The 24,704-nt window shown below is 38.9% G+C and overlaps 1 protein-coding gene across 1 annotated transcript in view; it reads right to left on the bottom strand.

Moving 5' to 3' along the window:
* Positions 1-24,704, bottom strand: part of MICAL3 (microtubule associated monooxygenase, calponin and LIM domain containing 3) — a 164,971-nt gene that overhangs the window by 70,283 nt on the left and 69,984 nt on the right. The window contains exons 13-25 of the mRNA XM_075159557.1: positions 24,438-24,634; positions 23,413-23,525; positions 22,889-22,951; positions 21,990-22,163; positions 20,782-20,874; positions 15,263-15,358; positions 12,984-13,040; positions 10,955-11,059; positions 8,316-8,423; positions 5,543-5,650; positions 4,715-4,901; positions 1,659-1,747; positions 416-503 (exon numbers count right to left, since the gene is read on the bottom strand). Coding sequence (XP_075015658.1) covers positions 416-503; positions 1,659-1,747; positions 4,715-4,901; positions 5,543-5,650; positions 8,316-8,423; positions 10,955-11,059; positions 12,984-13,040; positions 15,263-15,358; positions 20,782-20,874; positions 21,990-22,163; positions 22,889-22,951; positions 23,413-23,525; positions 24,438-24,634 — 1,478 coding nt within the window. The remainder of the gene's footprint in view (positions 1-415; positions 504-1,658; positions 1,748-4,714; positions 4,902-5,542; positions 5,651-8,315; positions 8,424-10,954; positions 11,060-12,983; positions 13,041-15,262; positions 15,359-20,781; positions 20,875-21,989; positions 22,164-22,888; positions 22,952-23,412; positions 23,526-24,437; positions 24,635-24,704) is intronic.

Below are 24,704 nucleotides of genomic sequence, written 5' to 3' on the forward strand. Positions count from 1 at the left end.
CCCTCAACTGAGCATCTGTGTTTTCCTGGAATTCTTTCAGATAATGTCCTTGAAAGGACTGAGAACATCTAGGCCCCAAAGCCACAGTGCAAAATAATATATTGAGACTTTTACGTAACGCACAAAATCACACAAATAATACAGCTCATAAAGCTGGGTCACATTAACTCTTACTGGTCAGCAAGCTGCCCACAGAATTCCCCTAGGATCTGCACAAGAACTTCTGACTGGACATAGAGAAAGGGAACCCCAAAAGCCATCAGCTGACACATGAAAAAGGAGTCCAAGGGGTTCTGGGCTACCTGATGCCCAATCCAGGAAACTGTGCTTTGCAGGCGCTGGCTTGCCACCCTAACTCTGTCAAAGAGGCTGAGAGAGTACTGCACCACCCTGCTAAAGAAGGAAGCGGAGCTACCTGGAGCCCTCTCTGCTGAGGCGGAGATGGTATTTGCCCGTCCACTTCCATCGCTTGCCATGGCGTCCTGCAGAGGTCCTTTGGTGTCCTGTAAGAATGTGGGGGAAATTAAATTCATATTAAAATTGAAAATTTTAATTGGAATACTCTTTTTTTTCATGTAAGGCTATATGTACTGAACACGTTGAACTAGGAAGACATCCCTCTCACAGTTAAGGTACCCCTCAATCATCACATAAGGCAAGGTCTGAAACAAGTATGTTCCTTCCCAATTTATGGCTTTATTAAAGCTCTAAAAACCAAGCTGGATATCCAAGAAAGTCAAAGCAGTAAGATCCCTGAAGTCTGCTCATCTGGGAAATAAAACAAGTAGCATTTTTAGTCTTTATTTTTGGCAGGAAGTATGGCACAAATATTGGGATGGATCACTTATCCTTCCAAAAAAAAGTAGTACAGCTTCAGCTTGTACTAATAAAACCTGAGAAACAGGCAGAAAGACAAGCACCACCACCACCACCACCACAAAGGAAAATATAATTTAAGGCGGAAGGACAGTTTGTAGCATGCAAGCTTAACAGAACTTGTTAAGAGGCTAGCATGTAGTTTGCTCAGACAGAGTATGCAAAAATACTGAAAAGGGGGTTGAGAAGACAAATTAAGTGCCTTGGATTGTAATGACAAAACACTTTTCTGTATTACACTGTGCATCTTGATCCTATATTTAAAGTACAAATGCTTCCATTATGATAGTACAGGAAAAGGGATATCCTTTCTTTTCACGCAGGTTCCCATTAACACACAGAAAACCTTCAGAAATGAAGGCAGGTCGTCTTCATAGCCTATGCAAGTGGGGTAGAACTTCATGTTTCAAAGGAAATGCAAATAATTTGTTTCATCTTAGGAAAAACCATGGAGAAACAAAGCAAAACCAAAACTGGCAATGTAAATCATGTAGTCTCTGCATGGACTGAATAAGTATTTCAGCTGACAAGAAAACAAATCAGAATCCTGTTCTGAATGGGACAGTACATTATTTTATAATAAGAACCATGAAAAGAGAAGTGGTAATCAAAGGAACTGCTTTTAAATAAAATTTATAGAACTGCAAGCTCTCATGACATAAAAAAGCAACTCGATACACTGTATTTTTCTACTTTCTGAAAAAAAACCAGCATATTTACTTTTTCAATGTTAAGAATCAAAACCTATTAACATGACATGTTAAATGAAAATAATGAGTTACCTTTCCTGACAGAGGACCCACTGCTGGCCTCTTCCTTTGAGCATAACCAGAGAGTCGGTAACAGTAGTGAGGCTTACAGTAGAATTTACCTGCAGATAAAACATGAATGATGGTCAACAATGAGAACACAGCAGTTTAGCACTGTCTGTCTCACTGCAACTTATTTTCTGCTGCCATTCCCCTTGCTCCCTCTAGTTTCTTCACTAAACATGGAGGCAAACACTATCTGAAGTTTTTACTCCAGCCCTCCTCTCCCCCGCTCCTAGCTAGCCTCCTTTCCATTGGGCGCCTGACAGCCATTTAGCTTAAAATCCTATCAAACACCAAAGCAAAGCTGTGAGGCTTGTGTGGTATCACATGCTAACAATGCGGCAGTGTGTGAGGAACAAAGAAATCATCACATGAAAAGCTGGCAGAAGCATTTTTGGAAAAAGCAAGAATGAATACAACCAGCAGAGGAAAGTGAGAGAGGACAGTGTTAACTCCCAAAGAACCATCTCTAAAAATGCACAGTGGCTACTTGTGGAAAGGACAATCAACCAAAGATTCATCTTCACAATTAAGACCTTTTGTGATACTACTGGTTTAGTAACATCCCAGAAGTCTACATGGGTTTTCACCAGTATCTGAACACTGTCAGGAAGCCAAAACAGCATTAGTAATACCGTAATACAAATAATAATAAAAGCAGCAAATTGATGGCACATAATTATCTTCCAGTGCAGTTTTGTCAGTGTATCCTGCTTGGTATTAAGCATCCCCTACTGCTATCCTATTCCTACAATTTTGCTAATGCATTTCAAACCTATATTCTGACCTTTGCCCCTTCTTCTAGTTTCTCTGGGCTAGTATTTGCACAATGCTTTGTTTTACAATGGAGAAGTGACAAACGCTATCTTTTGAGCAGTGTCTGCTTAAATAAACATTAACATTTACTCTTTCCAAAAACTGCTCTTTCAAATTGTCTGAAAAGAGCAACAACAGAAAAACTCTTATATAAAAATTCTCAGACTTTGAAGCCTAAAACCAGACACTGACTGCAGAACGCTGCAGAATGCTCATCAGTCTAAACAGCTAGATGAATAGCAACAATGCGTGTATAGCTTTGTTATTTTTTCTCTCGAAGAAAACCCAGAATAACATATAAGCTAAATTTTCACAATGATTAGATTAGATAGGATACCACGTATTTCTGTTTGGCCATATCTGCTTCATATACATACACAACAACATGTTAGGCGTGTAATATCATTTTGGTATTAATGCTGTAAGTGTGCTGAAACTCTGAGCTTTGTGTTTGCTTCATTGAGAACTATCTGGCCATAACTCCATACAAAAGCTTGCTGGCAGAGGGAATCACTAAATCTCGTGGCAAAAACTGTTTCAGCCCATACAGCTGACAGAGGAGTCTGTTATTGCTAAACATATAGTCAGATATTCAGTTACTTGTGAATGCCCAAAACAACCGCAGTGCTCAAAAAATGCTTTTCCCCAACTTTGATTACTGATGATGATGTTACTTTTAGATGTTGATTTCAAAATTATCACTGACCCCTTTAAACTCGCATGCCAAGTCTGCTGACCTTCCAGCCAAATAATAATGGGTTTTCTATTCCTTACTGGGAGATGGGTTTGATGATTCTAAGTTTCCTCAACTCTTCATGACCGAGCGAGTCCATTACTTAAAGTCATTATATAATGCATCATCAATACATAATTTTGGTTCTTAAAAGCTCCTTAAGCCTAGATGGTGTTTCAATGGCCATTATTCTACCCAGTATATGCAAAAAGATTCTTCCTAGCTACACGTAGTAGATACCTACTGATTTTATAACATTTCAAACTGCAGTAGAATATTCTGGAGTTTCATCCTGTGGCATATCAGTTTATAATTTTTACTTCATCTTTGCTTCAATGAGTGGGGAAAACTATTGGTACTAACACTTTTTTCCTGTTATTTTGGTTTCTACACCATCATGTCTAGAGTAGAATCCTTTCCACCTAACCTCTCACTAGTTCTACATCATTTTGCACGTATTTTCCTGTTGAGATAGGAGTAAAGATAAATGGCAGCTGTGGAAGAAAATAAAGGCATATATGCTGATATAAATAAAGGTTTATATGAGATACTTTCTCATATTTTTTCTTCAGAAAATGTGAAATTTCTGTCAATCGCTGCTCAAGCAAAGAATGCAACAGATTGCTACTCTTAGAAGGAGATTACTTTTCATAAGTGATGTTTGATTTCAAATTATGACTTTCAATATGCACACTTTGTTGATAAATTGAGTTTTATCTGCTGCCATATTGTCTGGTTTCTCATATTTGTTAGGTACATCTGAAGCTTCCCTTAATTCTTAGCATGCTAGATTCTGTTAACCGAGCCATCAGCAAGTTTTGTAATCATATTCCTTACTCCTCAGTCTATCAGATACAGAAAACAAGAGTCATTACTCAATCTTCAGTAACTACCTCAACACCACTTTATATATATAACATTGACTTACCTCTAGTCAACTTCGATGCTCCATTTTTCACTATATAAACGGAACTTAGTTTGCAATGAAGTATTATCATAGCCTCTGATTACAAAGTTTCTATTTTAGTACATCTAAAATAAACGTACGGAGTTGGACAGTTGTGATGTCTTCAAGAAGAAAAAGCTGACTGCATTTGTCTCCAACGTGTTATTTTCTCTTAAGTGATATTAAACACTAAGGAGTTTCCTCATTTGACAGTACTGAAATAAGAGTTCTAGCCTTCAAACGCAGCCTCCAAACCCTTTTAAAGCCCCCAACTACTATTTGTTTCTTTGCATTCTAGCAGCTGTTATTATGTTAAATTAATTCCTAAGAGCTCAGTTATTTTGCTGTCAGCATGACCTGGCCACAGGAAATCCATACAGTTTCAACAGTTTGAGAGATGGTGTCTTTGGCACAGAAGTTACTCTCTTTCCTAATTCACCAAATAATTTTTAAGCAAAGAAAGAGCTGAAATCACTGGACAGACTTCCAGGACAGTTAAGAGAATTCTGACAAAAAGGCAATTTCTCTTACCATCTTCAATATCATAGGCATAAGATGACAAGCGCAGAGTCGTCGCACAGTATTCACACTTGAAGCAACTGCGGTGGAAGAACTTGCCTTCAGCACTCAGCCTTTCCATCACATAGACTCGCTTGCGGCAGAAGTAACAGACATCACTGCCTCCCAGGTTTTGGGGGAACTCCTTTTTGAGCGAGCCCTAGACAGAGATAGGCATGGCTAAATTTGCGTGTGTCCAGCCTCTCCAAGATTGCACGGTCACATTTTTTCTTCATTTATGTGGATACAGGACCATCTGGATGCTGCAGTTCTTGGACACAATTCACAGTTTTAACCAGGACACCAAAAACTAACCTTATTGTCCAGGGAAGAAGGTTCTAGAATGCCATGCCTACATACGTCAGGAGTAAAATAAGTTCTGATGGAAGAGTGGACACCAGTACTATGACCTTGAAATAAATGACTGAAGGAGGCATATGATGGAAAGCCAAAACCATTAGAAATCCCTCAACCAGCAATTCTTATACCTACATTATCAAAATCAGTATCTCCTCCAGAAAACAATAATGCAGAAGTAGCCCCAGTGGATCAAACACATCTTTATAAATATGACTGGCATTTTCTCAACTGTTTATGCACAATCCTTGGACGCTGAGATTAGATTAGATTTTGCAAGGAAAATGAGGACAAGAGTGAGGGTGGATGGAGAAAGGGAAATGAAGTCTTTCACAAAGCTACGACAGATTCCATCAGTGGTAGTAACAACTGGACACTCACAATACTTCAGATCTAAAATACATCTAATCACAAACACGCATCATCTTCTGTATATCATCTTACCAGTTCCTTCTTGTCTAGAAGGGTTTTGGGTTGCTCTTTCCTTTGAAGCTGATTGGCTATCTGCTCAGCCAATGAGCTCACTCCGCCTGTGTACATCTTTATATACTTCTACCAGATGGATGGAATAAAACAATAGTGAAGTGAGAAAAGAAAAAAAATCAAATTAAAAAAATGACTAAAATGATAATAGGTTAGGTGGTGAAAAGGTGCAGAGAGGTCAAATCATGCCAAGACAGTGGACAATATGAAGTGACAAGTAGTAATAGCAAAGCTAGTGTCATCAGAAATCACCAGTACAGTCCATGATCAACTGTAACAATGGAAAAGAAGGCTTGCATTTTGCATTCTTTAAGTGCTCTAGAAATACTATGATGATGAAGAAAGCAGATCTTATTTTCACTTGTGGGGTATTTTGCACCTGGAAACCTGAGCATAGACACTTCTCAAAGATGAGGCCAAATATAGGTTAAGATTTTAGGTTCCAGGTAAAACTGGCATCAGAAACAAAGATCTTTTAGAAGACATGTTACTTAGTCTAATGCAACATGCTGATCACAACAGCATACTTACACGTTTAGCAACTGGAAAGAATTCATTTGCAGAGCATTCATAGAGCAGGAAGAAATCCTTAACTAAGGATTTCACTTAACTCACAGTGATTAAAAAATATGAATTCTTCCAATGCTAAAAATACATAGAGGTTTATACAAAAAAAGATGCAAAAGCCTCATTCAATGCATCAAAGCCATACCTGCATACATCTGGAACATATACTTGTTCAGCAGTTAACACAGCTTTATGACTAGGCTTTTCTCCATCATGGGTATGACTGACTCCATAACTTTGGGTATCTAAAAACCCTCCAGTATTCCAAGAAATCTAGGCAGGTTGGCTGTTACTTTAGATGGTACAAAATGAGCGTTTGCAAGCCAAGTTCAGTCACTGCAGGGGCGGAGGAAGTGTTTTTCACAGCAAATACAACCGTTGGCAATAATTGCATGGTTAAGAAAATTATGTGGTTACATCCTTGTTAGCTCAATCACACTGCAAATGCCATGTATTTGACTCAGAGCAGCAAGGAGCACGTCAAGCAATTTTCCTTTCCCAGGCTAAGAAGCATTATGAATGCTTCTAGGTGGAGTCTCCTCAGCAAATAAAGGATCATCAGAGGGACACTCCAGCTTCTGGCAAGTGTAAAATACCAAGGATAACAGTATTCTAAAGGAAAGGACTAAAGTTGTATCTCCAAACCTCCTTTACTCATATAGCAGAACTTGTTTGAAGCACACTAGTTATTTCCCACAACTAATAAAACAGCATAAATTTCATACGTGTTGTTATTAGCCTTTTAGGAATGTCTAAGACCTTCACATGTTCAGACATGAGAACAGCAGGAAGGATCACAAAAACTGAAATTCACCACAGAATGGGTGGTACTTGGAAGATTTTGAAAATGGAGTACTCAGCCATCAGAGATTACCACTGCTATCACTGAAGTCCTAATTCCTTAAGCTCTGTGCCACTCCAGTAATGAGCGTTTATTTCTACCCAGAAAGAACTTCTACCTGTCGACTGATTCTTCCCCAAAATGCAGAGCACTCACAGTATTTATATATGCAAGAAATAACACGATTTCTCTTTCAACATTTTCCAGGTTCCATATTCTTCCTCAGCTAACGTGTGCACACACATATGTGCAGAGTTGCCTTTCAATGTCACATCGTATCTTGGCAAATACTACATTTAAAATGGTGCCAACTGGAAAAATTTTCTTTCTTTCATTCAACATTGATCTTTAACTGGCAACCATAATCATTTGGCCAACAGTCTTCCATTTTCCTCTAAAAGACCAGAAACCTTTAAGGCTTTTTAAGTTTTCTTGAAAGATAGTTCAAGCTTTTCCATAGGAAGAATTTTCTTTTAGCTGAACCAGGTTTCCACTGAACAAGTTTTGATTTGAAACCTTCATCCAACCTTAATTGCAGATGCTTCAGGGTCTTTTAATTTCTACCAGTACATATGAAGTTCCATGCTTAAAAAGTGATTACGCTAATCTTAATTCACAATACCTTGGACTATTTGGTGTGGGAAATTTAATTGCTGAATTTTTTATTTGAGATCCTGTGTTTCTGATTTGTTTTGCTTTTTCCCTATACATCACATCTGGCCTAATACTGGGTCTTAAATGAAGCACTTTATCTTTCCCCTGTGGGCAAAAGACTTCAAGATACACAACGTTCTGCAACATTTTCAAGAGCAGGCAATGAACCCACTCCAGCTTAGGTCAAATCAAGTTCCTGGTGTTTAGGTATGACAACTGCAACTAGTTTAAATTCTCAGTGATTTTTCAGAAAGCCATAGTACTTTTTATTTCACACTGTCCATTAAGCATATATGCACAAACACATTCTGTAGTTTGGCCCAAGATCTCAACAAAAGCAGCAAGCAAAACAAGAAAGCTTTACTGCAAAGCCAGAGGGACTATCAGTGCTCAAAAAAACTGATTTGAGAGTGAGATGTACCACAAGCTTTTCATTTACACCAAACGTTAAATACATTTAGTTTCAAACTTCTTTATGGCTGACAATAACCAAGCTATGCCACAGGTTGCCTCTGGCTTCTCATTTGTGCATGAATATGCACAGACATTACATTCTGCAGGTGAAGCACTGCAAGCCTAGCCATCTCCCGTGGTGTGTCCTTGGCTGGTGGGACCGGGGCGCAGCAAGCAAACACAGCTGAATGCACCTTGCAATGCTCAGGCTAATGCTACCTGTCGAAGAGAGTCAGATGAAGGTGAAGAAGGGCGATTAGAAGAACGGAGGCTAAGGGAGAGCTCCCACTGGTCAACAAAGAATCGGCGAGACGGTTCAGTCTCAGGCTAAAAAATAAAATAAAAATCAAAACAATCATACATGGCTACAGAGGGAAGAGAGGAGAAAATAAAAAAACTCAGGACCTTCTGCCTACCATCAAAAAAAAATCTTAAAGACTCTTGTAGGAAAACTTGGAGAAAAGTGTCCAGTGTATCTTCACTTTCTCCCTAGTGAGGCAGAGTAAGTTATTCTTAATTTGCTCTTTATTAGTTTTTAAGTTATTTAGGACCATTTGGAAGCAGTTACCTACTTCCACAGATGTTCAACCCCCTGTAACCCAACCAACTAAGCCACTGGCAAAGATCCCAAATCAATTTCCTCTGCTCCTCCTGTATCTCCCATTGTTATGTACTACTGGCCCAAGGCACTAAGATTGTATTTCAGGCATGTGAGACCTCTTCTATATTTTAACTATATAAACCAAAAGCCTTGCTCTCCTCAGGGATGGAAGAGAAAGAAATTAACTTGTATGCATTGCCAGTAATTAGCAGCAAATTTCCAACCGAAATTTACTGTAAACAGATTGGAAACATCACACTAAAAAGAATGAAACAATATGAAACAATGTGCTGTTCTTGCTTATCAAATGGCAAACAATAAATCCCAAACTGAGAATCTGCCTCCTCTGAAACTTGTTCCTCACAGGAGAACCCAAAATTTGGTCTTCCAACATACCCCTCTCATTAGCTCTACGGCTTATTATGCCTATCTCCCAAGAAATACTTCACATAAATAGGAAAAAAAACAATAGCTAGAAGTATCAGCCAAGTAGCGATGGTAGAAACTGTGCATTCCTAAAAATTATAATCTGGAAAGAAAAATTATACAAATTTCAAATATTTGACCCTCTTTTACAAGAAAACTATGTTTTCCATTATAAAAAGGAAAAATAAACGTCATATGGCTGCATGACCGATAAAAATAGCTATTTCTAGCCACTTAGAATAGCCTAGCCTGAAGATTAAATCTGGACAAAATGCAAAATACCTTGGCTTTCACAATTTCCCCAATTCAAAGAAATATAACTGTTTACTTTATACACAGATTTTCTGTAGTTAAGATCACCAACATTGAATCAAATTTCTTTTCTGAAAATGTCTTTGCTAAGCTCTCTTTCTCTTAGTACTGTTTTTCTTGTTTTCTTCCCTTAAATCCCACATCACAATCTATCATTGCCTGCAGTATTCCAACATCTGTTTCCTCGTTTTCCTCTCTGCCCTACCCACTTTATTCCTTTCCTCTACTTTGTGTTCTCAGTCTCCCCTATATTTTCTCTCCTCCTTAATTCTGCACTATACAGAAATGAGATAGTTTCAAAAATAATTTCTATCTTTGCATTGTAATGCTGTTAATCTTTTCCACCCTCAAAAGGAGCTTAAAAGTGCTAAAGAGCAACACAAAAGGTAGAAGCAAGATGTTTTGGTCTAGATGTTTATTTCTGTATCATCATTTCAACTGAGTAAGGAAATGCACGAGCATGCTGTCCTTGAATCATGCCCAAGATCTTCAGTTGTGTCACCCATTAACAAATGGATGTTAATATGTTTAAATTAGTCTTCTTACCCAGTCTTTCATGGTTTCTTTTATGTCCCCAAATTCTATCTCAAATCCAGACAAAGATTCACTTTTCCTTCCTCGAGAACAGCTTCACTGACTTTAAAATCAGAAGAGACAGCATCCCCATAAGAACAGCAATGGAAAGTGACCTAAATGTTATAAATCTCCTTTTGACATGGCTTGGAAAAGTTATGCCTACCAGCAAAAGTTCTGTGACTGTTTATACTCCAGCCCAAGAAGAGAGCTTGATTTTGGATGGTTAACTCAAAACAGTAGGTTATGAAAAAAATCACTTATGTAGATGGTGTTTTCCAAAAGCACTCTCCAGTTTGCCAAATGCTGTTGAAGGTAACTGAAAACAGAGGTAGGAGCAAGCAACTAGAAACTAAAGAAACCACTGTTCAAACTGGCATGCTCCCATATGCCAAAGACAACACACTGAAGAGAAAATTAAGCACAAAACCAAACCAAAACAAAAGTGTACACTGCAATCAAAGAAAATTAAGCACAAGCTGCCAACTCTACCGTTGGAAATAAGTATACAGGAAGTATGGACACAAAAGTAGTACTTCAGAGCCAGGAATTACGCTTGCAAAATGCGAATGTTCTTGCTTCCAGAAGCAAGTAAAATTTGTGAGCAACTGACTGGTAAACAACCACTGTGAGATGATTTGATCTGGAGTGCAGCTGGTTTTCAGCATGCACTCTGACGCTTGGAGGCTGTTTTTTACCTTATTGTTTATATTGTGTTTTGAGAAACAGAAACGTCATCGTTCATCAAACAAGAAGACAGTTAAGAACTGACAAGTAGGATGAAAATACTACACAAAATAGACTTGACCATGTCTTTTTAACCACATGACTATACAGCAATGGTCATGGTATTTTGGTGAATTTTTCTACCCCTCTGACCCTGATGTCACCAGTACCCAGAATCCCACACTGATACAGGACACCAGATAGGGAGGGCTGTAGTCACCTGATGCCTCACTGCAGGTCTGGACTCCAGGAGGGCAGCCAGCTGACATGCCCTTTGCTCAACATTCTCAGGCACTTGGTCATCAGAAAATAAATGAGGGGATCTCTGTGAGATGAGGAAGGAGGGAGGAAGTAAACAAACCAGCAAAAAAAGCTCCAAAAGGAGGAAGTAAACAAACCAGCAAAAAAAGCCCCAAAAGAAATAGACACCAAAATGCCAGACAAAAGGTATGAAATTCAGATGCAGAACAGTAAGAGGAGCTCCCATGTGAAGACTGTTTTTATTTCCAATAAATGGAAATTATTTCTTTCCAATGTCTAGTGTTCTAATGAAGTGCTAAGTTTTGACCCTCAAGGCCAAGAAAACACAGTTGAATTGTCATTATTCACAACTCTCCTGCCTAGGACTGCTGCAGCCAAAACCAAACAAGTGTGTGGCCAATCTCTCTGGCATTACCATCAAAAAAAAAGTGGCTTTATCATGCACAAAGGAGCTTATTTGCCAACTTATATCACCATAGTTCTTGATCCTCAAGGATTTTCTTGAGATTTCTAAACCTGCACATACTTGTGTTTCTCAGATTTTGTTCTCAGAAACACCTTTTTTAAGGTAATGTACTTCAGTTCTCATAAAGAATGAGTTCGTCTCCACTGGTATATGAAAAGTGAATGCTGTACTTACCAAAGAGAGGATGTTTAATGAGACTGGCTGGCTGAAACAAAGCACAGCAAAATCAAACTATCACGGAAGTTGCCCGTTTTACTTCTGCAACTTCACCACCCTACTTGTTCTTACTGCACTGCCATGTCAACACATCCCAGGCACAATATTTGGACCTCTGCTATTCTGGTCTTTCAGATCAATCTTCTTAGACCGTTGTGTGGTGTACTTGACCGTTGTGTAGTGTACTTAGTGACATGGAAAAAAGACCTGGCTTATGGCCTGCTGTACAAGACAGGAGTATCACCTGCAATATCACACAGCTCTCAAAAAATTTGTTTGTAGAGTTCAAAAGTAAATGGACCAGGAATGACAAACATGTGCATGAAGAGACCTCAGGCTTGATATATCAAGAATGCCAGGGTGCTGCTACGTATTGCTAACTGTCCTCAAAGCAGAACAGAAAATTGGGTTCACACCCAATTTACGAGAAACACTTTTCCCATTCAGATGCATTAATAATACTCTCTACTTTCAGCTGCTTTCAGTTCCACCTACTCCTTCCTACTAGATCATTTTCACTAAAACTAGGGCCTGTTATAAAGCTGTGGGCTTCTGTGTCACTGCAGACACACGCTTATTCATTTTCTACTGCCTGTCAGAAAACATTCGGCCCACAAGAGTCTTTTGTTAGAACACGTTCTGAAAGTTGCAACAGTTTTATATAGCTGGCTACCACTTATGACTTAATTCATTCAAAGCCTTTACTGGAATGTCAATTAATTTGTCAATATGAATTCAAATCAACCAATTCCTCTGAGTGCCTATCTTTTCTTTTCCCATGCTTCTGTATAATACTGAGCCATTCAGACAGACCATTGAATATTTCATTGTTAAGAAGGCTTCAAAGTCTCTATGCTAAATAATGCCTCATCATTTTTCCTTTTACTTTGGCCTGTAGGAGGCAGGACGGAATGCCAGTTGTTTAACCATCCAGAAAGCAAGCGGTGGAAACAATGCAACCATGTTCACATGAATTAGCACAAAACATAACTCTTCTTGTTCTGCTACAGCCACAGCATAGCTCAATAAAGAGGTGTAAGAGAAAAAGAAGAATGGGAAGAGCTTAAGTGCTAGATCTACGGCAAAATAAAAGCATATAGCGAACTGTTGATGAAGGCTTGTTATGCATTTATGTGGGTATCACACAGAAATAATCACTCCTAATTGACTCTCAGCAGTTCCAGCGTGTTAACAGCAGCATTAGAATAAGTGTGCTTCACTAGCCAGTACATTTGCTCTCCGTATTACACACATCCACCACAGCTTTGTGTCATCAGCATCCATGCCATTTGTTCATGCTCTTTACCCTTTCCTGTCTGGGACTCTGCTCCCCGGGATAGTCGGCACCAGGTTCCCTGTTTCTCTGCAGGCAAAAATTATGAGCTTAATAACAACCACAGACCAACTTCCTAGTCAAAACACTCTTCATCTGATTTTTCTTATGATGCAGGCAGAAAAGAGGCCATAATGATAGCAGAACAGTTTATTAAGAAGCGTATTCTAAAACTGGCAATAATAACTTGGATCCTGTAGGGAAAATTTTAAAAAACAGTCTGTATATATCCATATTAGGTCAGTAAACCACAATATAGTACCACAATGTAATTAAATTAGTACGATAAAGATGGTAAGACACTCAATATAACTCATACTGTGATGTTAGATCAAAGGAAGGAAATGGAAAGTTTAAAAGAAGTGGCAGAATGAATGCATTAGAAGCGCTGAGGTACAGGTTTTAAAAGACATCAGTGTAACAAGGATATAGATCCATCTGACTCACTATGAGGCCTGGGCAAAGACAATCTCAGGAAAAGAAATCATTCCTAAGGAAAAAAGAATGTCTCCAAAAGCAGACCCCTCTCAATTGAGTCTAACAGATCAGTTCTGTAGCATAGGGGGTAAAAATTCCTCAGAGTTCAAAGGAAGAAGCCAAAATATTTTTTTTGTTATTATTTGTTTCAGCAAGAACACATGCAAAAAAAGTTTCCTGCAGGACACAACGTAGAAAGTGGTCAAAGTACACTTGGACCCAGCAGTAGTTGGCTCTTATGACTGAAATAGGCAACCAAAAAGACACAGGACAAACACACACTTCAAGAAGCTAGGGAGGGAAAATACAGAGCTAAGGGGTCCTTAGTGACTGAAAGCCAATTTCTCTATATGGAAAATGAATCCCATGCCACAGATGAAAAAGGAAAACTCAGCATTTAACCGCCTTAGTTTCTCTATCTCTAAGCTTGGGGAAAACCTTTCTTCTCTCATAAAATGTATCTGTCAAAATTTTCAAAAGATCTTGACAAGAGGAAGGCAGCTAGCTATCACATCATCTGATAACATTACACTCAATTCAGTTTAAATGCGGGTTTTGCTAATGAAAAGGGCTTTCCCCACCCATTCTACCTAGATGTCCATTCCTGTATCCTTTCTTGCACCATGCTGTCCACAGTATGCCAGAAACCTAACCACTTTTTTGTTAGGACAGTTTTAAATCAGATCAGTAAGCAGACCTGACCTATCTTGCAGATGCAGACACCAGAGAGGTAGCGAGGTAGAGAAGAACGTGTGCTCCAGAGGCTGACAATAATTAGCCCAGATTAAATGTAACATGTAACAACACTCTGAGAAATCACAGCAATAAGGCAAGTCAAACTTTATGTCCAAGAATAAGTCTTGTCTACTCTGCTAAAAGGTAACATGCCTAGACAGAGTTTATAGGCATACAAGTGTTCAGCAAAGAAACATTTTCCACCTATGGGGAAATTTATTTGTACAATTCCTATTTAAAGTTATGGGAGGTCTATGGAACTGCAGCTGACTTTTTAATCGCCTCAAGGTTAGTTCAGGATTGATCAGGGAGGAGTGGAATTTATTACTGCAGTAGGAAAACAAAACAAAATTAAAAAACCATACAACTCAAAGAAGCACAATGACCACGTACAACAAGGCACAAATATTAAAGGACTTCAGGTAATATTTAACTAGAAGGACAACAAACACATGTGCACAAACATCTGGATGCACATTTGTACGCTCTGTTCAGAACAGCTCTCACTGTTCCAAATTCAAACTCAGACAGACTGAACACAAACTCTTGTGAGACAAAGGCTTGGGTGTGGGGGAAGCAGAAAGACCACAATGGACATGTGCAGGCCACTACAACACTCTAAAAAGGCACTTCATACAAGTAACGCTGAAAGAGTTTCATGAATACAAGGGCAAATTTTCATTCACACTTGTTTAAATGAAAAGTGGAGATGGAGAAAAGTTCCATTTTCTTTCCCTGCACTACTCCAAATATTTAATTTTTATTTTGCAGCAACTCAAAACTTGAAAAGGCTACTGTAATTACAAATAACCCTACAGTAAAATCTCAGAGTCTCCAGTGCATCAGATAATCGTCATGATCATACTTCTGGTGAGCTAACGCCAACCTGTGTTTCTAATCTAAGAGGTTGAAGAAGCCCTGTCAACATCTGAAAAAAGAAAATTGGAAATGCATTTGTAAATGGGATATCCAGCAACTGATCTAGTCACTTGTACAAGCAGTAATGAAGAGAGAGGGACAGAGCATGCAGAGGGAATCACCTGCTGCCTGGGATACGGTGGAGAGGAAGGTGGAGTGGAAGAAGAGAGCATGATCACTTTTTTGGGGCAGGTCCGAGAACGTTCCTTATTCCTCAGCTTTTTTTAAAACAGAAAAAGAAAAAAAATCATAATAATGGTAGAAAAGAGAGAACATTACCATTGGCTTTGGTGAGTCAGGCCAGAACACCTGAACTGAGAGACAGTGATCCGAAGCTCACACCTCTCATGAATGACCTAAAGCCACATTTTATCTGAAGCTGAAAGACCGAAGTTTTTCACCCATAGCCACACGACCACATGTCCATTTGATAGATATTTCTAGGGGCAGCCAACGTGTACTTATATCAATCATTAGTTGAGTTTCTGACTCAAGGTCTTACAATCAGTGAAAGGTACAACTGTACAACTTGGAACTCTCTATAGTCTGCTCTCTTTGCTTCATGAAAAATTACTTATTGCTGTGCCTTGCAATGTTTAAAGAGATCCATCCTGTTGACCTAATTACTCTCGCTTGCAGTTCATTAGCAATACAACTCAAGTCACAGTGTCCTGTTCTCAGCTTCAGATCCCTCCTCTTTAACTTACAGATACTAAACCATCTCAGGCAAGTTAAACTGTACTCCACCATTCTACTAGAACAGAAATACAGCTGGTTTGTAGCTGAAACATAGCCATATCTGATATTCTGAATATTACACAATGCACATACATGTCCTCATTTTAATATGCCAGAAAACATGCCTTTCTAGTTCTGTACCTCCTTGCTATGTACAGTCTTCTCTCTACCACTTCTTGATTATTAATGTATCTTCTGCCTGATTTTTCCTTTTCTTTTGAATTCTCACCACAGCATATCTGGAAATTGTAGCACTGTGAAAAAAAATGCTGTGCATCCAAAGCCACTGTTAGGTAGCCTCCAAAGAAACACCATGCTGTTTAAAGATATTACAGATGTTCCTTACTGCCCTTACAGATGAGCTGGCACTAACATCTGTTTGGGTGTTCTCTTCCCTTTCAGCAAAAAACTCTTCTAATTCAAACAGATGCTACAAGGAGCTTAAGCTAAAGCACATGACTTCGCACTGAAGTGGATGAGGAACATTTATATGCTGTTTCAAAAGGCTCAGCTGTGAAGTTACTAATTTTTAGCTGAAAGGGTGATAACATTTTCAACAGCTGTTCTATTTCTAGAAACATTTCTACAGTTGTTCATCTGACCACGGCCGAGTTTGCATTTCAAATTTCAACATTTTCACAGGCTTGTGTATTTTTCTGTGGCAGATCTCAGAATATAACATTGTACAGGTATATGAAGTACATGTTCAGTCCTCCAGTAGGATTCATTTCTGAGCATGCAAAGACAAAGACAGCTATAGGAAAGAGGAAAGATATATCAACAGATTTAAATACGAAATTAACTAGGAAAAACAATATTTGCAGAAATCATTGGTGGTCTAAGTTCTCTTTTGTCAAGATTTCAGCTCCTGATGACTGTGGTCATCTCAGTCAGTCATTGTATAACTTCAAAAACCACAATTCCAACAGAATTACTGAAAAAAGGTCGTACTGCTGCACCTTTATCACGCTTCAGGGGACCATCTCAAAAGAACAAGCATCAGACCTCCAGAGGCAGAAAAGATTTGCGCCAAAAGACATGTGATCTCCATCGTACAAGCATCTTTCACACATCAGTGATCTAAGCTTATAAATTACACACATACCTTGTTGCTGTTAGGAGACCTATGAAACTATAGCAGAAAATTGCTGAAGGCCATAAGTAGAGAGTCTGGAAAGCCAGGACAAAATTCAGTTTAAAAGGCTCGTCCCCCATACCATACCCAAACAGTCAGATCCTGTTCTGGATAGACCACATGGCTTTTCAATGGCTTCATGATCCCTGATGAGATGCTCTTTCCCAAAAGCAGCCAAAATGGCTTGGAAAGCCATAAAACACACAATGGAAGATGTTTTTATACAACTAGGCATTCATTTGAGGAGATTAACCACCACCCCATGAAACACAATCCGTTTTTTTTAAGGAGATATTACCATCACATAAAAAATTACACACATTTCCACTGTGCACATACACTTAACAGTATCTTCATGCATTACGAGCTGCTGCTGAGGTGCTCATAACAGCACGAACCCAATTTGACAACACAGATCAACATGCTCAAAGTGTAGCTCAATAAAGCAAACTTTGTAATTCAATTCATGAGGAAAATGCAGGCCACACAGAATGCTACGAGCAGCAGATTGATGAAGTTTTTAACCTGCTTGATCTTTTGAAGGTTCTCCCTTTCCAAAAGAGATAGCATTAAAGGTCTTGTGATGAAAGTAAAAACTGCTTAGAACAGATTCTGCCAGGATTTCACTCTTTCTAGGAATCCTGTCTTAGCGAGCCACCCCTACCCTACCTGTACAACAGACACAGAGACAGTCTGCCTTACAAACTCATTGAAACTGCTGGCCTTGTAACTCTTAACTCCAGGGCAAAGCAAGATTCTAGACTTAAACTGATAAGCAAGTACAGCTAAAGAAGTCCATCTGACAGATGCTGGCAGGCAATACCCCAAGGCAAATGTAAATTTTCCATCAAAACTGGGGGTCCAACCCAGATCACAACCTTTGCAACTGTGTGGGTTTCTCCCCTGCAATCACTCTTATCCTTTTGCAGTATACTTTCCTCTTCCTTGCAGTTTCCAAGACACAGGACCAAACCTATCAAACACAAGACACAAAACTTTCCTTCTCCCAAAGACCCCTGAGGGCCTCAACTTCATTGTGTCTACTGGCAAGAACATTAGACAACTTGTGGTTTCCCTGAATAACACATCACCACTTTGCCCCCTTAGGAACTGCTTTGCTCATCTTAAAAGGACTCTTCAGTAGGACGTTATTTGCTATGTGATATATCTTCTATGCAGTCACCGACAGAAATTTCTGCTCATAAACTCCGACACCAAATAAGACGTAGCTTCCCACAGCTTCATCAACAGCTCTTTCCAGCAAACGTACATCCTCCCTAAAGAGCTTATCATGAGCAATACTAATCCTTTACAGTACCTCCAGTAGCATGTACTGGTACTCCCGCACCAACTCTACTGTTGGTAATCTCTGGCCCAGGAAATAGCTTTGTAGCTGGCGTGCCCAGTGTCACAGTAGAAAGCCGTTTCAGTACCATAGTAACACAGAGTCTCACAGCTATCAGATTCTGCATGCCTAAGCAACCAGAATTAGGAATCTCAGCAGCCAGCTGAAGCACTGCTTCAGCAACAACTTCCTGCAGGATGGATTTCTGTCCAAGCTTGGCAAAGCTGGCTGCTTGGCTCAGTGGATGGCTTCCTGCCTCAGCTGATCTCTGATCAGTTGAGAATAAATGATTCTATATACTCCCGTAGCTTTTGAATGAAGACAACGGATGTTCCTTCCCAGGCAAGTAATAAGGAACCTTTGGAATAGCGACTGCATCAATTGTTTCTTTGATCCTGCAGATTTTGCGTCCTTGAGAGCCAGTTTTATTCTTCTCCATTTCAATTGTCAGATGAAAAGCACTGCAAAATCCAGCATGAAACCAGGACCCAAGAATCAACCACCTCCTGTTGATGCAGTAAAGCGTATCAAGGAAAGATCATCTCCAGCTGTAATCTTGAGAGGGAAATCATCCACGCAAGGCAATCAATGTCAGTGTTGAATAAAACAATGTAAGTCCTCTGAAAGTACAATTGCTACAGAAAGATTTTTCAGAGATCTGCCCTATATTCCTGCCTATATGTAGATGCTATCAATCTTGAGGGAAACCAGAAGGATTTCCCCACCCCCTTTTTTTTTTAAATCATGTAGTGCAAGCAAAAACAAGAATAAAAACAACAACAAACTGTTCTCTGGTGAGGAGAAAATCCTCATCATAAAAGCAGGAAACAAAAGTTTGTCCTTTTTTGATCAATTACAAAATGACGACAATAAGAACTTCTGTGTTTCACCATAAAGGCTTAATTATAAAGCCTTCATAAAGTTTCAATAGCAGGTTCAAATACAGATCTCAAGGCTGCAGGGATGTGATCTTCTCCAAGTGTTAAAACACAAATCTTCATCCTTCTTAACTGAGATAAACTGGGCTGCATTGGTTGTCTTCCTTTTTTTTTGTGGGGTAACATAAGCAGTGCTCATCAACTGACTTAATATTGTACAGCCATATTATGCTCTTCTCCATCAGTTCTTTGGGTTTTCCCCTTTACCTGGGAAGTATTCTTAAAAAATGAAATTTACCTTAATCATGGATGATGTGTATCCACCTGAAAATGCTCACTAGCCTATGAAGAAGATTTTGATGAGACAGAATGTAGAAGAAAAAACACTGAGTCAGGAAACCCAAACATAATGTTGACATATTTTTAAGACTCTCTTCACAGCCTTACTGACAACAATTCCCCTGGTTTAGGTCTTCTTTCTTGGAGAGAAATCTTCTAGATCATGGCACTGGTCATGACATGCAGCATTAATTGTGTTGAATGCCTTGAACATGAAGTTGACCATGAATCCATAAACATGCAGAACAGTGAATTTCCAAACTAGTGTCATCTTCTTCCTCTAGACTCCAAAGTATGCTCTGATTAAACTGCAACCAGAAAGAAGCAGATGTTTCTCCAAATTAGGGCTGCCTGAAAAATGTATCTCAAAACTCTCAGAAAATGGGGGAAGCCATTTGCACAGGTGAACAGTGGAAGCAGAGGAAGCCAGTGAGATAAGTATCCCTATCTGCCCGAAAAGATTGTCTGTCACAAGCCTTGCTTTAGAAAGCGCACTGCTGAAAGAAAAACACCGGCAATGACACTGGGCCAGAACACATGAGAGAAAATAAAATTTGATACCTGCTGATTTTTCTGCTGTTGATCCCTATTCTGACCCCCTCTGTGGCAGAAAACCTAAAATGTACTTAATTCACAGTAATACAGGAATCTGCAATGCAATGGATGTGAGAAGTTGGCAAGGACAGCTACATTTGTCATAGAGAAAATAAAACCACAGTAAAGTCTCCTGTAACTGCAGAACACAAGATTTCACATGTGAATAGCAAAACTGATAACCGATTTTACTATTTATACCAAGGAAGAGCTTTAATATTACAGATGGCATAACACCTTTAACCTCATTGGTTGTGATAATTGCTTACATATTTTCAATTTTTTTCTAACAGAAAAATCTAGAAATACTTCAGATGATAAAATGTCTATACTAGGTTGCATCTGTAGGCAAGGTTTCTGCTAAAACATCCACTGAAACCCTGGGAAGTTGAAACTAGCATAAGAGGGCAGGGAAAATTTGACTAAGTCCTTTTGAAACATTAAACCATGCATCATTACCAAAGGCAGATGTTGATTTTATTCATTAAAAGTTAAATTATTTAAAGTAATGGATTCACACAAGGTGCTACAAAAGAACTGGTTTAAAAACAGGACAGGGATAGCTGGTGTTGGATGCAGACAATGCATTGTATTCATAATCAGTTTCTTTACCTGTTTCCACTGGGGTATGGGAGCAAGACGGCCCTGCTCTCGTCTGCTGGATGGTTGATTGTGAACACGTTCTTGATAAGGCAGGACAGGTTGCTGCATGCAGGTTGTAAGGAAAGTAGGTTGGGACCAAGTGGGAAAGATAAAATAGTAAAGGAAACTCAAAGAAAGCCAAAGGAATGGGATACAGAATAAGACAGACAAACATTTAAGAAAAAAAAATAGGGTAGGAGAGAATTCATTTAGCAAGTAAAATATAAAAAGGGAAAAAAACATCCAAAAAATGGGAAAGTACATATGTTTTTGGGCCTTCCCTTCATTTTCATTGTTCCTTCAAATTAGCCTGGTTGTTCCAGCCAATATGTAGTGGCTGAGGAACAAAACGTTTGATTGGTAAAGAGTGGGAGAAACGTCACCATTTTGAGATTACATTATACTACTAACACTGGTGTGCAGTGTAGCACAGACATACTTGACCTAACTTTAAAGTAGCTAGGTCAGGTCCCACTCACAATCTGGCCACAGCAGCACAGAGCTTGGCACAAGCTATGAAGATAGACTATGCAGCAGAGCAAGAACTCAGGCACTTAAACCATACTGAGCCTTACACTGCTGACACTGCGCTGCTAGCAGTAGCTTGAAGTGACTCAATCTAACTGCAAAGACAATTACCCTGCAGTTGCAGTAGTTCAGATACCATCCTGAATAACCAGCAGTCATCAGGAAGCCTCATTTGGAATGACACAAATATCCCGATTGCAAAGAAACTCCCAGGCATTTATCTGCTGCACTTACACACACATACAAAACTTAATCACAGTTCACAAGAACAAACAGATATAAGCTGGCACAAAAAAGTTCAAATCAGAAATTAAATAATAGTTCTTAAACATTAGAAATGGGATGTTCCTGGAAAGCTTTTCAACAGCAACAGTAGTTATAAAAGAAACCTAATTGCTGGTAAGATGTTTTTGAAAGGGATTACGTAACATAATACAGGCAATAATAGGGAAATAGACTTTTATTAGGAAGTTCTCTATCCCATACTCCTGAATTTAAAATTTTTCTCTTTTAAGTAAGCTTCACTCTTCCCTAGCAGAGCCTTTGAAGTAGAAGAGCACCACTAGCATCCCCTCTCAAGCAATGCATGTTATTATTCACGATTTTCCTCCATAATTCCAAAATAAAGGGTTTTATTATCCACCTCCTACCTGTCTTCGTAAGCTTGAGGACTGCACTGGTGCATTCTCCTCAAACTTGGCCAGTAGCTGGGTTGCCATAGACTTGACTTTGTTCTGATTCCCAATGGCAGCATCAATTCTCCTCTCCGTCAGGGCGCTCACCAGTGTGGGCCTTTCTTCTCTGTAGCTTCGCGGCATGTCCTCCTAACAATCAGCGATATCAAAATTTAACAAGATGCAACCGTATCACCCTTTCCTCTCTACCGCTTTGCTGTGATAGGTTTCTAATACTGTAGAAAACAAACTTATTAGTGTGCACTTGAAAGGTCACATTTTAATTTCCTGTGGCGTGTCATCAAAAGTTCTGTTAAATCTTACTTATCTTTTCAACCTTATTTGATACACTTACCAACCAAAGAGACCACAGTTGAAGCACTCCCATGAATCCACTGACACAAAGCAAAGGCCTATCTTCAAACCTTCACTAAATTTTAACTCGCTTGTACCTATTTGGCTATAAATATTTCAAGTGAAGGACTGCCTCATGGGGCATACTAGAAATGTGTGCTTTTTGCACTAACCAAGGCTAAAGTTTAAATATGAATGAAAATGCTGACTATACTGCATGACTTTACTAAACGAAAGTTTTATTCTTGGTGTTCTCATCAAATCAAAGTAAATTGTAGTAAAAATAGAATATGAGGGAACTGCAGCATTTCATTTGTTTGTACTATTATTTCATAAGCATCAATAAAATATTTGCACTATAGCTATGACAAAGCGTAACCTCTGAAGAATAATTAATTTGTATCTAAAAAAAAAATCTTATATAAACCCTGCCTGAATATAGAAAATGAAAGGACCGAAGTGGGAACAAGGAACGTACCACAAGTTTTCCTCCCTGACACCTTCCTCACTGTAATACTTACTTCCTCAGATTGGCTGGTTTTTCTCCTCTTTCCTGCACCATCCAGTTCCTTTTCTTTTTTGTCCTGAAAATGAAAAAAAGCCAAAGATAAGGATTCTCACACCTTTCTGGCCTGAGATAAATGTCATCAGTGCACTTAAATAAGCTTTGCAACACAACTGATTAATTCTCTGGGCTCATTCTCCATTTGTTGAAGGGGATTCTTACCTTCAAATTGGGCATTTTTCCCCACTTTCAACTAATTGGGAACTGAGCAACCCGTTATATTCCAAGACAAAATATATGCCCAAATACTACCACAAGGCTAGGATTTTAAGACTGAAATATACCGCTAATTGAGAGTACATATTACGGATGCAATTCTGCGGTTATAAACGTCATGTATTGTCCCATGCCAAGAGTTGATGAACACGTGGTCTTTTGTAAATACATAGCAGATACACACATACACGTACATTTTTCGTACCACCTACCTGGACAGCAGCCTAACAGACACAAGTGTTGTCAAGACTGTGGTATGGTTACCTTTGGAGTGCGTTTCCGAGAGATGCTTTGTCCCAGTTTACTGAGAAAAGAGATGGGCGATTTGGTACTGGCAATTAGGGCAGCTTTTTCTTCTGCATTCAGGTCCAGACTATCTGTTAGCAAAAACAGGTAGGACAAGGGAATGTCAAGAAATTATTTCTGTGGTGCTATTATTAAATACACAACTGAAGGACTCGCTGATTTTTTTTAACATAATACTCTTTTTCTTAAATTCTCTGTACAAAATTATTGTAATGTCCAGAATGAATACCCTTCTCAGCTACTCTGCTTTTTCACTTTGCCAAAATCAATTCTCTTTCCAGGGTTGATAACCACCCAGAATAAATATAGTGTTTGTTTACTCTATTTACTTTCATATTTAAAGAGCATCATGATCATCAGTATTCTTAAGAAGAGTTCAGAGTTTTGGAAATAATACCTGATACACACTGTATTTTTAAAAGGCTATTAAACACAATTTTTTTCCCACCAGAATGATAGACTTGAATTAAGACCATCAGTAATAAAGAAACAGCTATAACAACATTATTAATATTTAAAGGTAGGCCATATTGATTTGTGTTAGGCAATTACATCTTTCAGTTCTAATCAAAGATCTTTCATTCCTCATTGGCCTGAAGTTACTCTCACCATTCACGGATGGTAAACAGATATAAAACTTGACTAGTGTTTTGAAATTACCTACTAAACAACTACTAGCAAGGCATCTCACATTAGCCAAGACAGATGAATCTCTAATAATAGCAAGAAAGCAGAAAAGTTATCTAGTAGTGCTGAAGGGAGTTTAGAACTTTTGAGGACATTCTTTTGTATTAACTCATTTTTTTGCTCCTGATGCTGCTAACATGGTCTTTACCAGCACCAATAAGAAGTCAACTTTTGTAATGTAAAGTTAGTGAGTGACTAGTATGAGCTTATGCAGAAGCAGCATGAAGATAAGCAAAGCACGCACATTCATTCTGAAGCTGTCTTTAAATTTGAGAGACCTGCCCCAAACTCCTTACCGCTAGAGGGGATGGTGTCTTTGAACATCTCATAGAACTGTGTGAGGTACATCACCATCGACAGTTTATCTGGCTCTCCAACAGATGCCATTTCCTTTCCAGTCATAATGGGAGATATTCCAAACTCTTTTTCAGCGATGTCAAAGGCCAGCTGGTTATTCTTCTCCACATTGTGCTCATCCAAAGAATCAAAGTCTCTGCAAAGGTCAGAAAGACAGCATGCACGGAATCAAGTAGAAACCAGTCTTCTGAAAGAACTCAGGGATC

The sequence above is a fragment of the Calonectris borealis genome, chromosome 1 (assembly GCF_964195595.1).
Source record: "Calonectris borealis chromosome 1, bCalBor7.hap1.2, whole genome shotgun sequence".
Classification (NCBI taxonomy): Eukaryota; Metazoa; Chordata; class Aves; order Procellariiformes; family Procellariidae; genus Calonectris; species Calonectris borealis.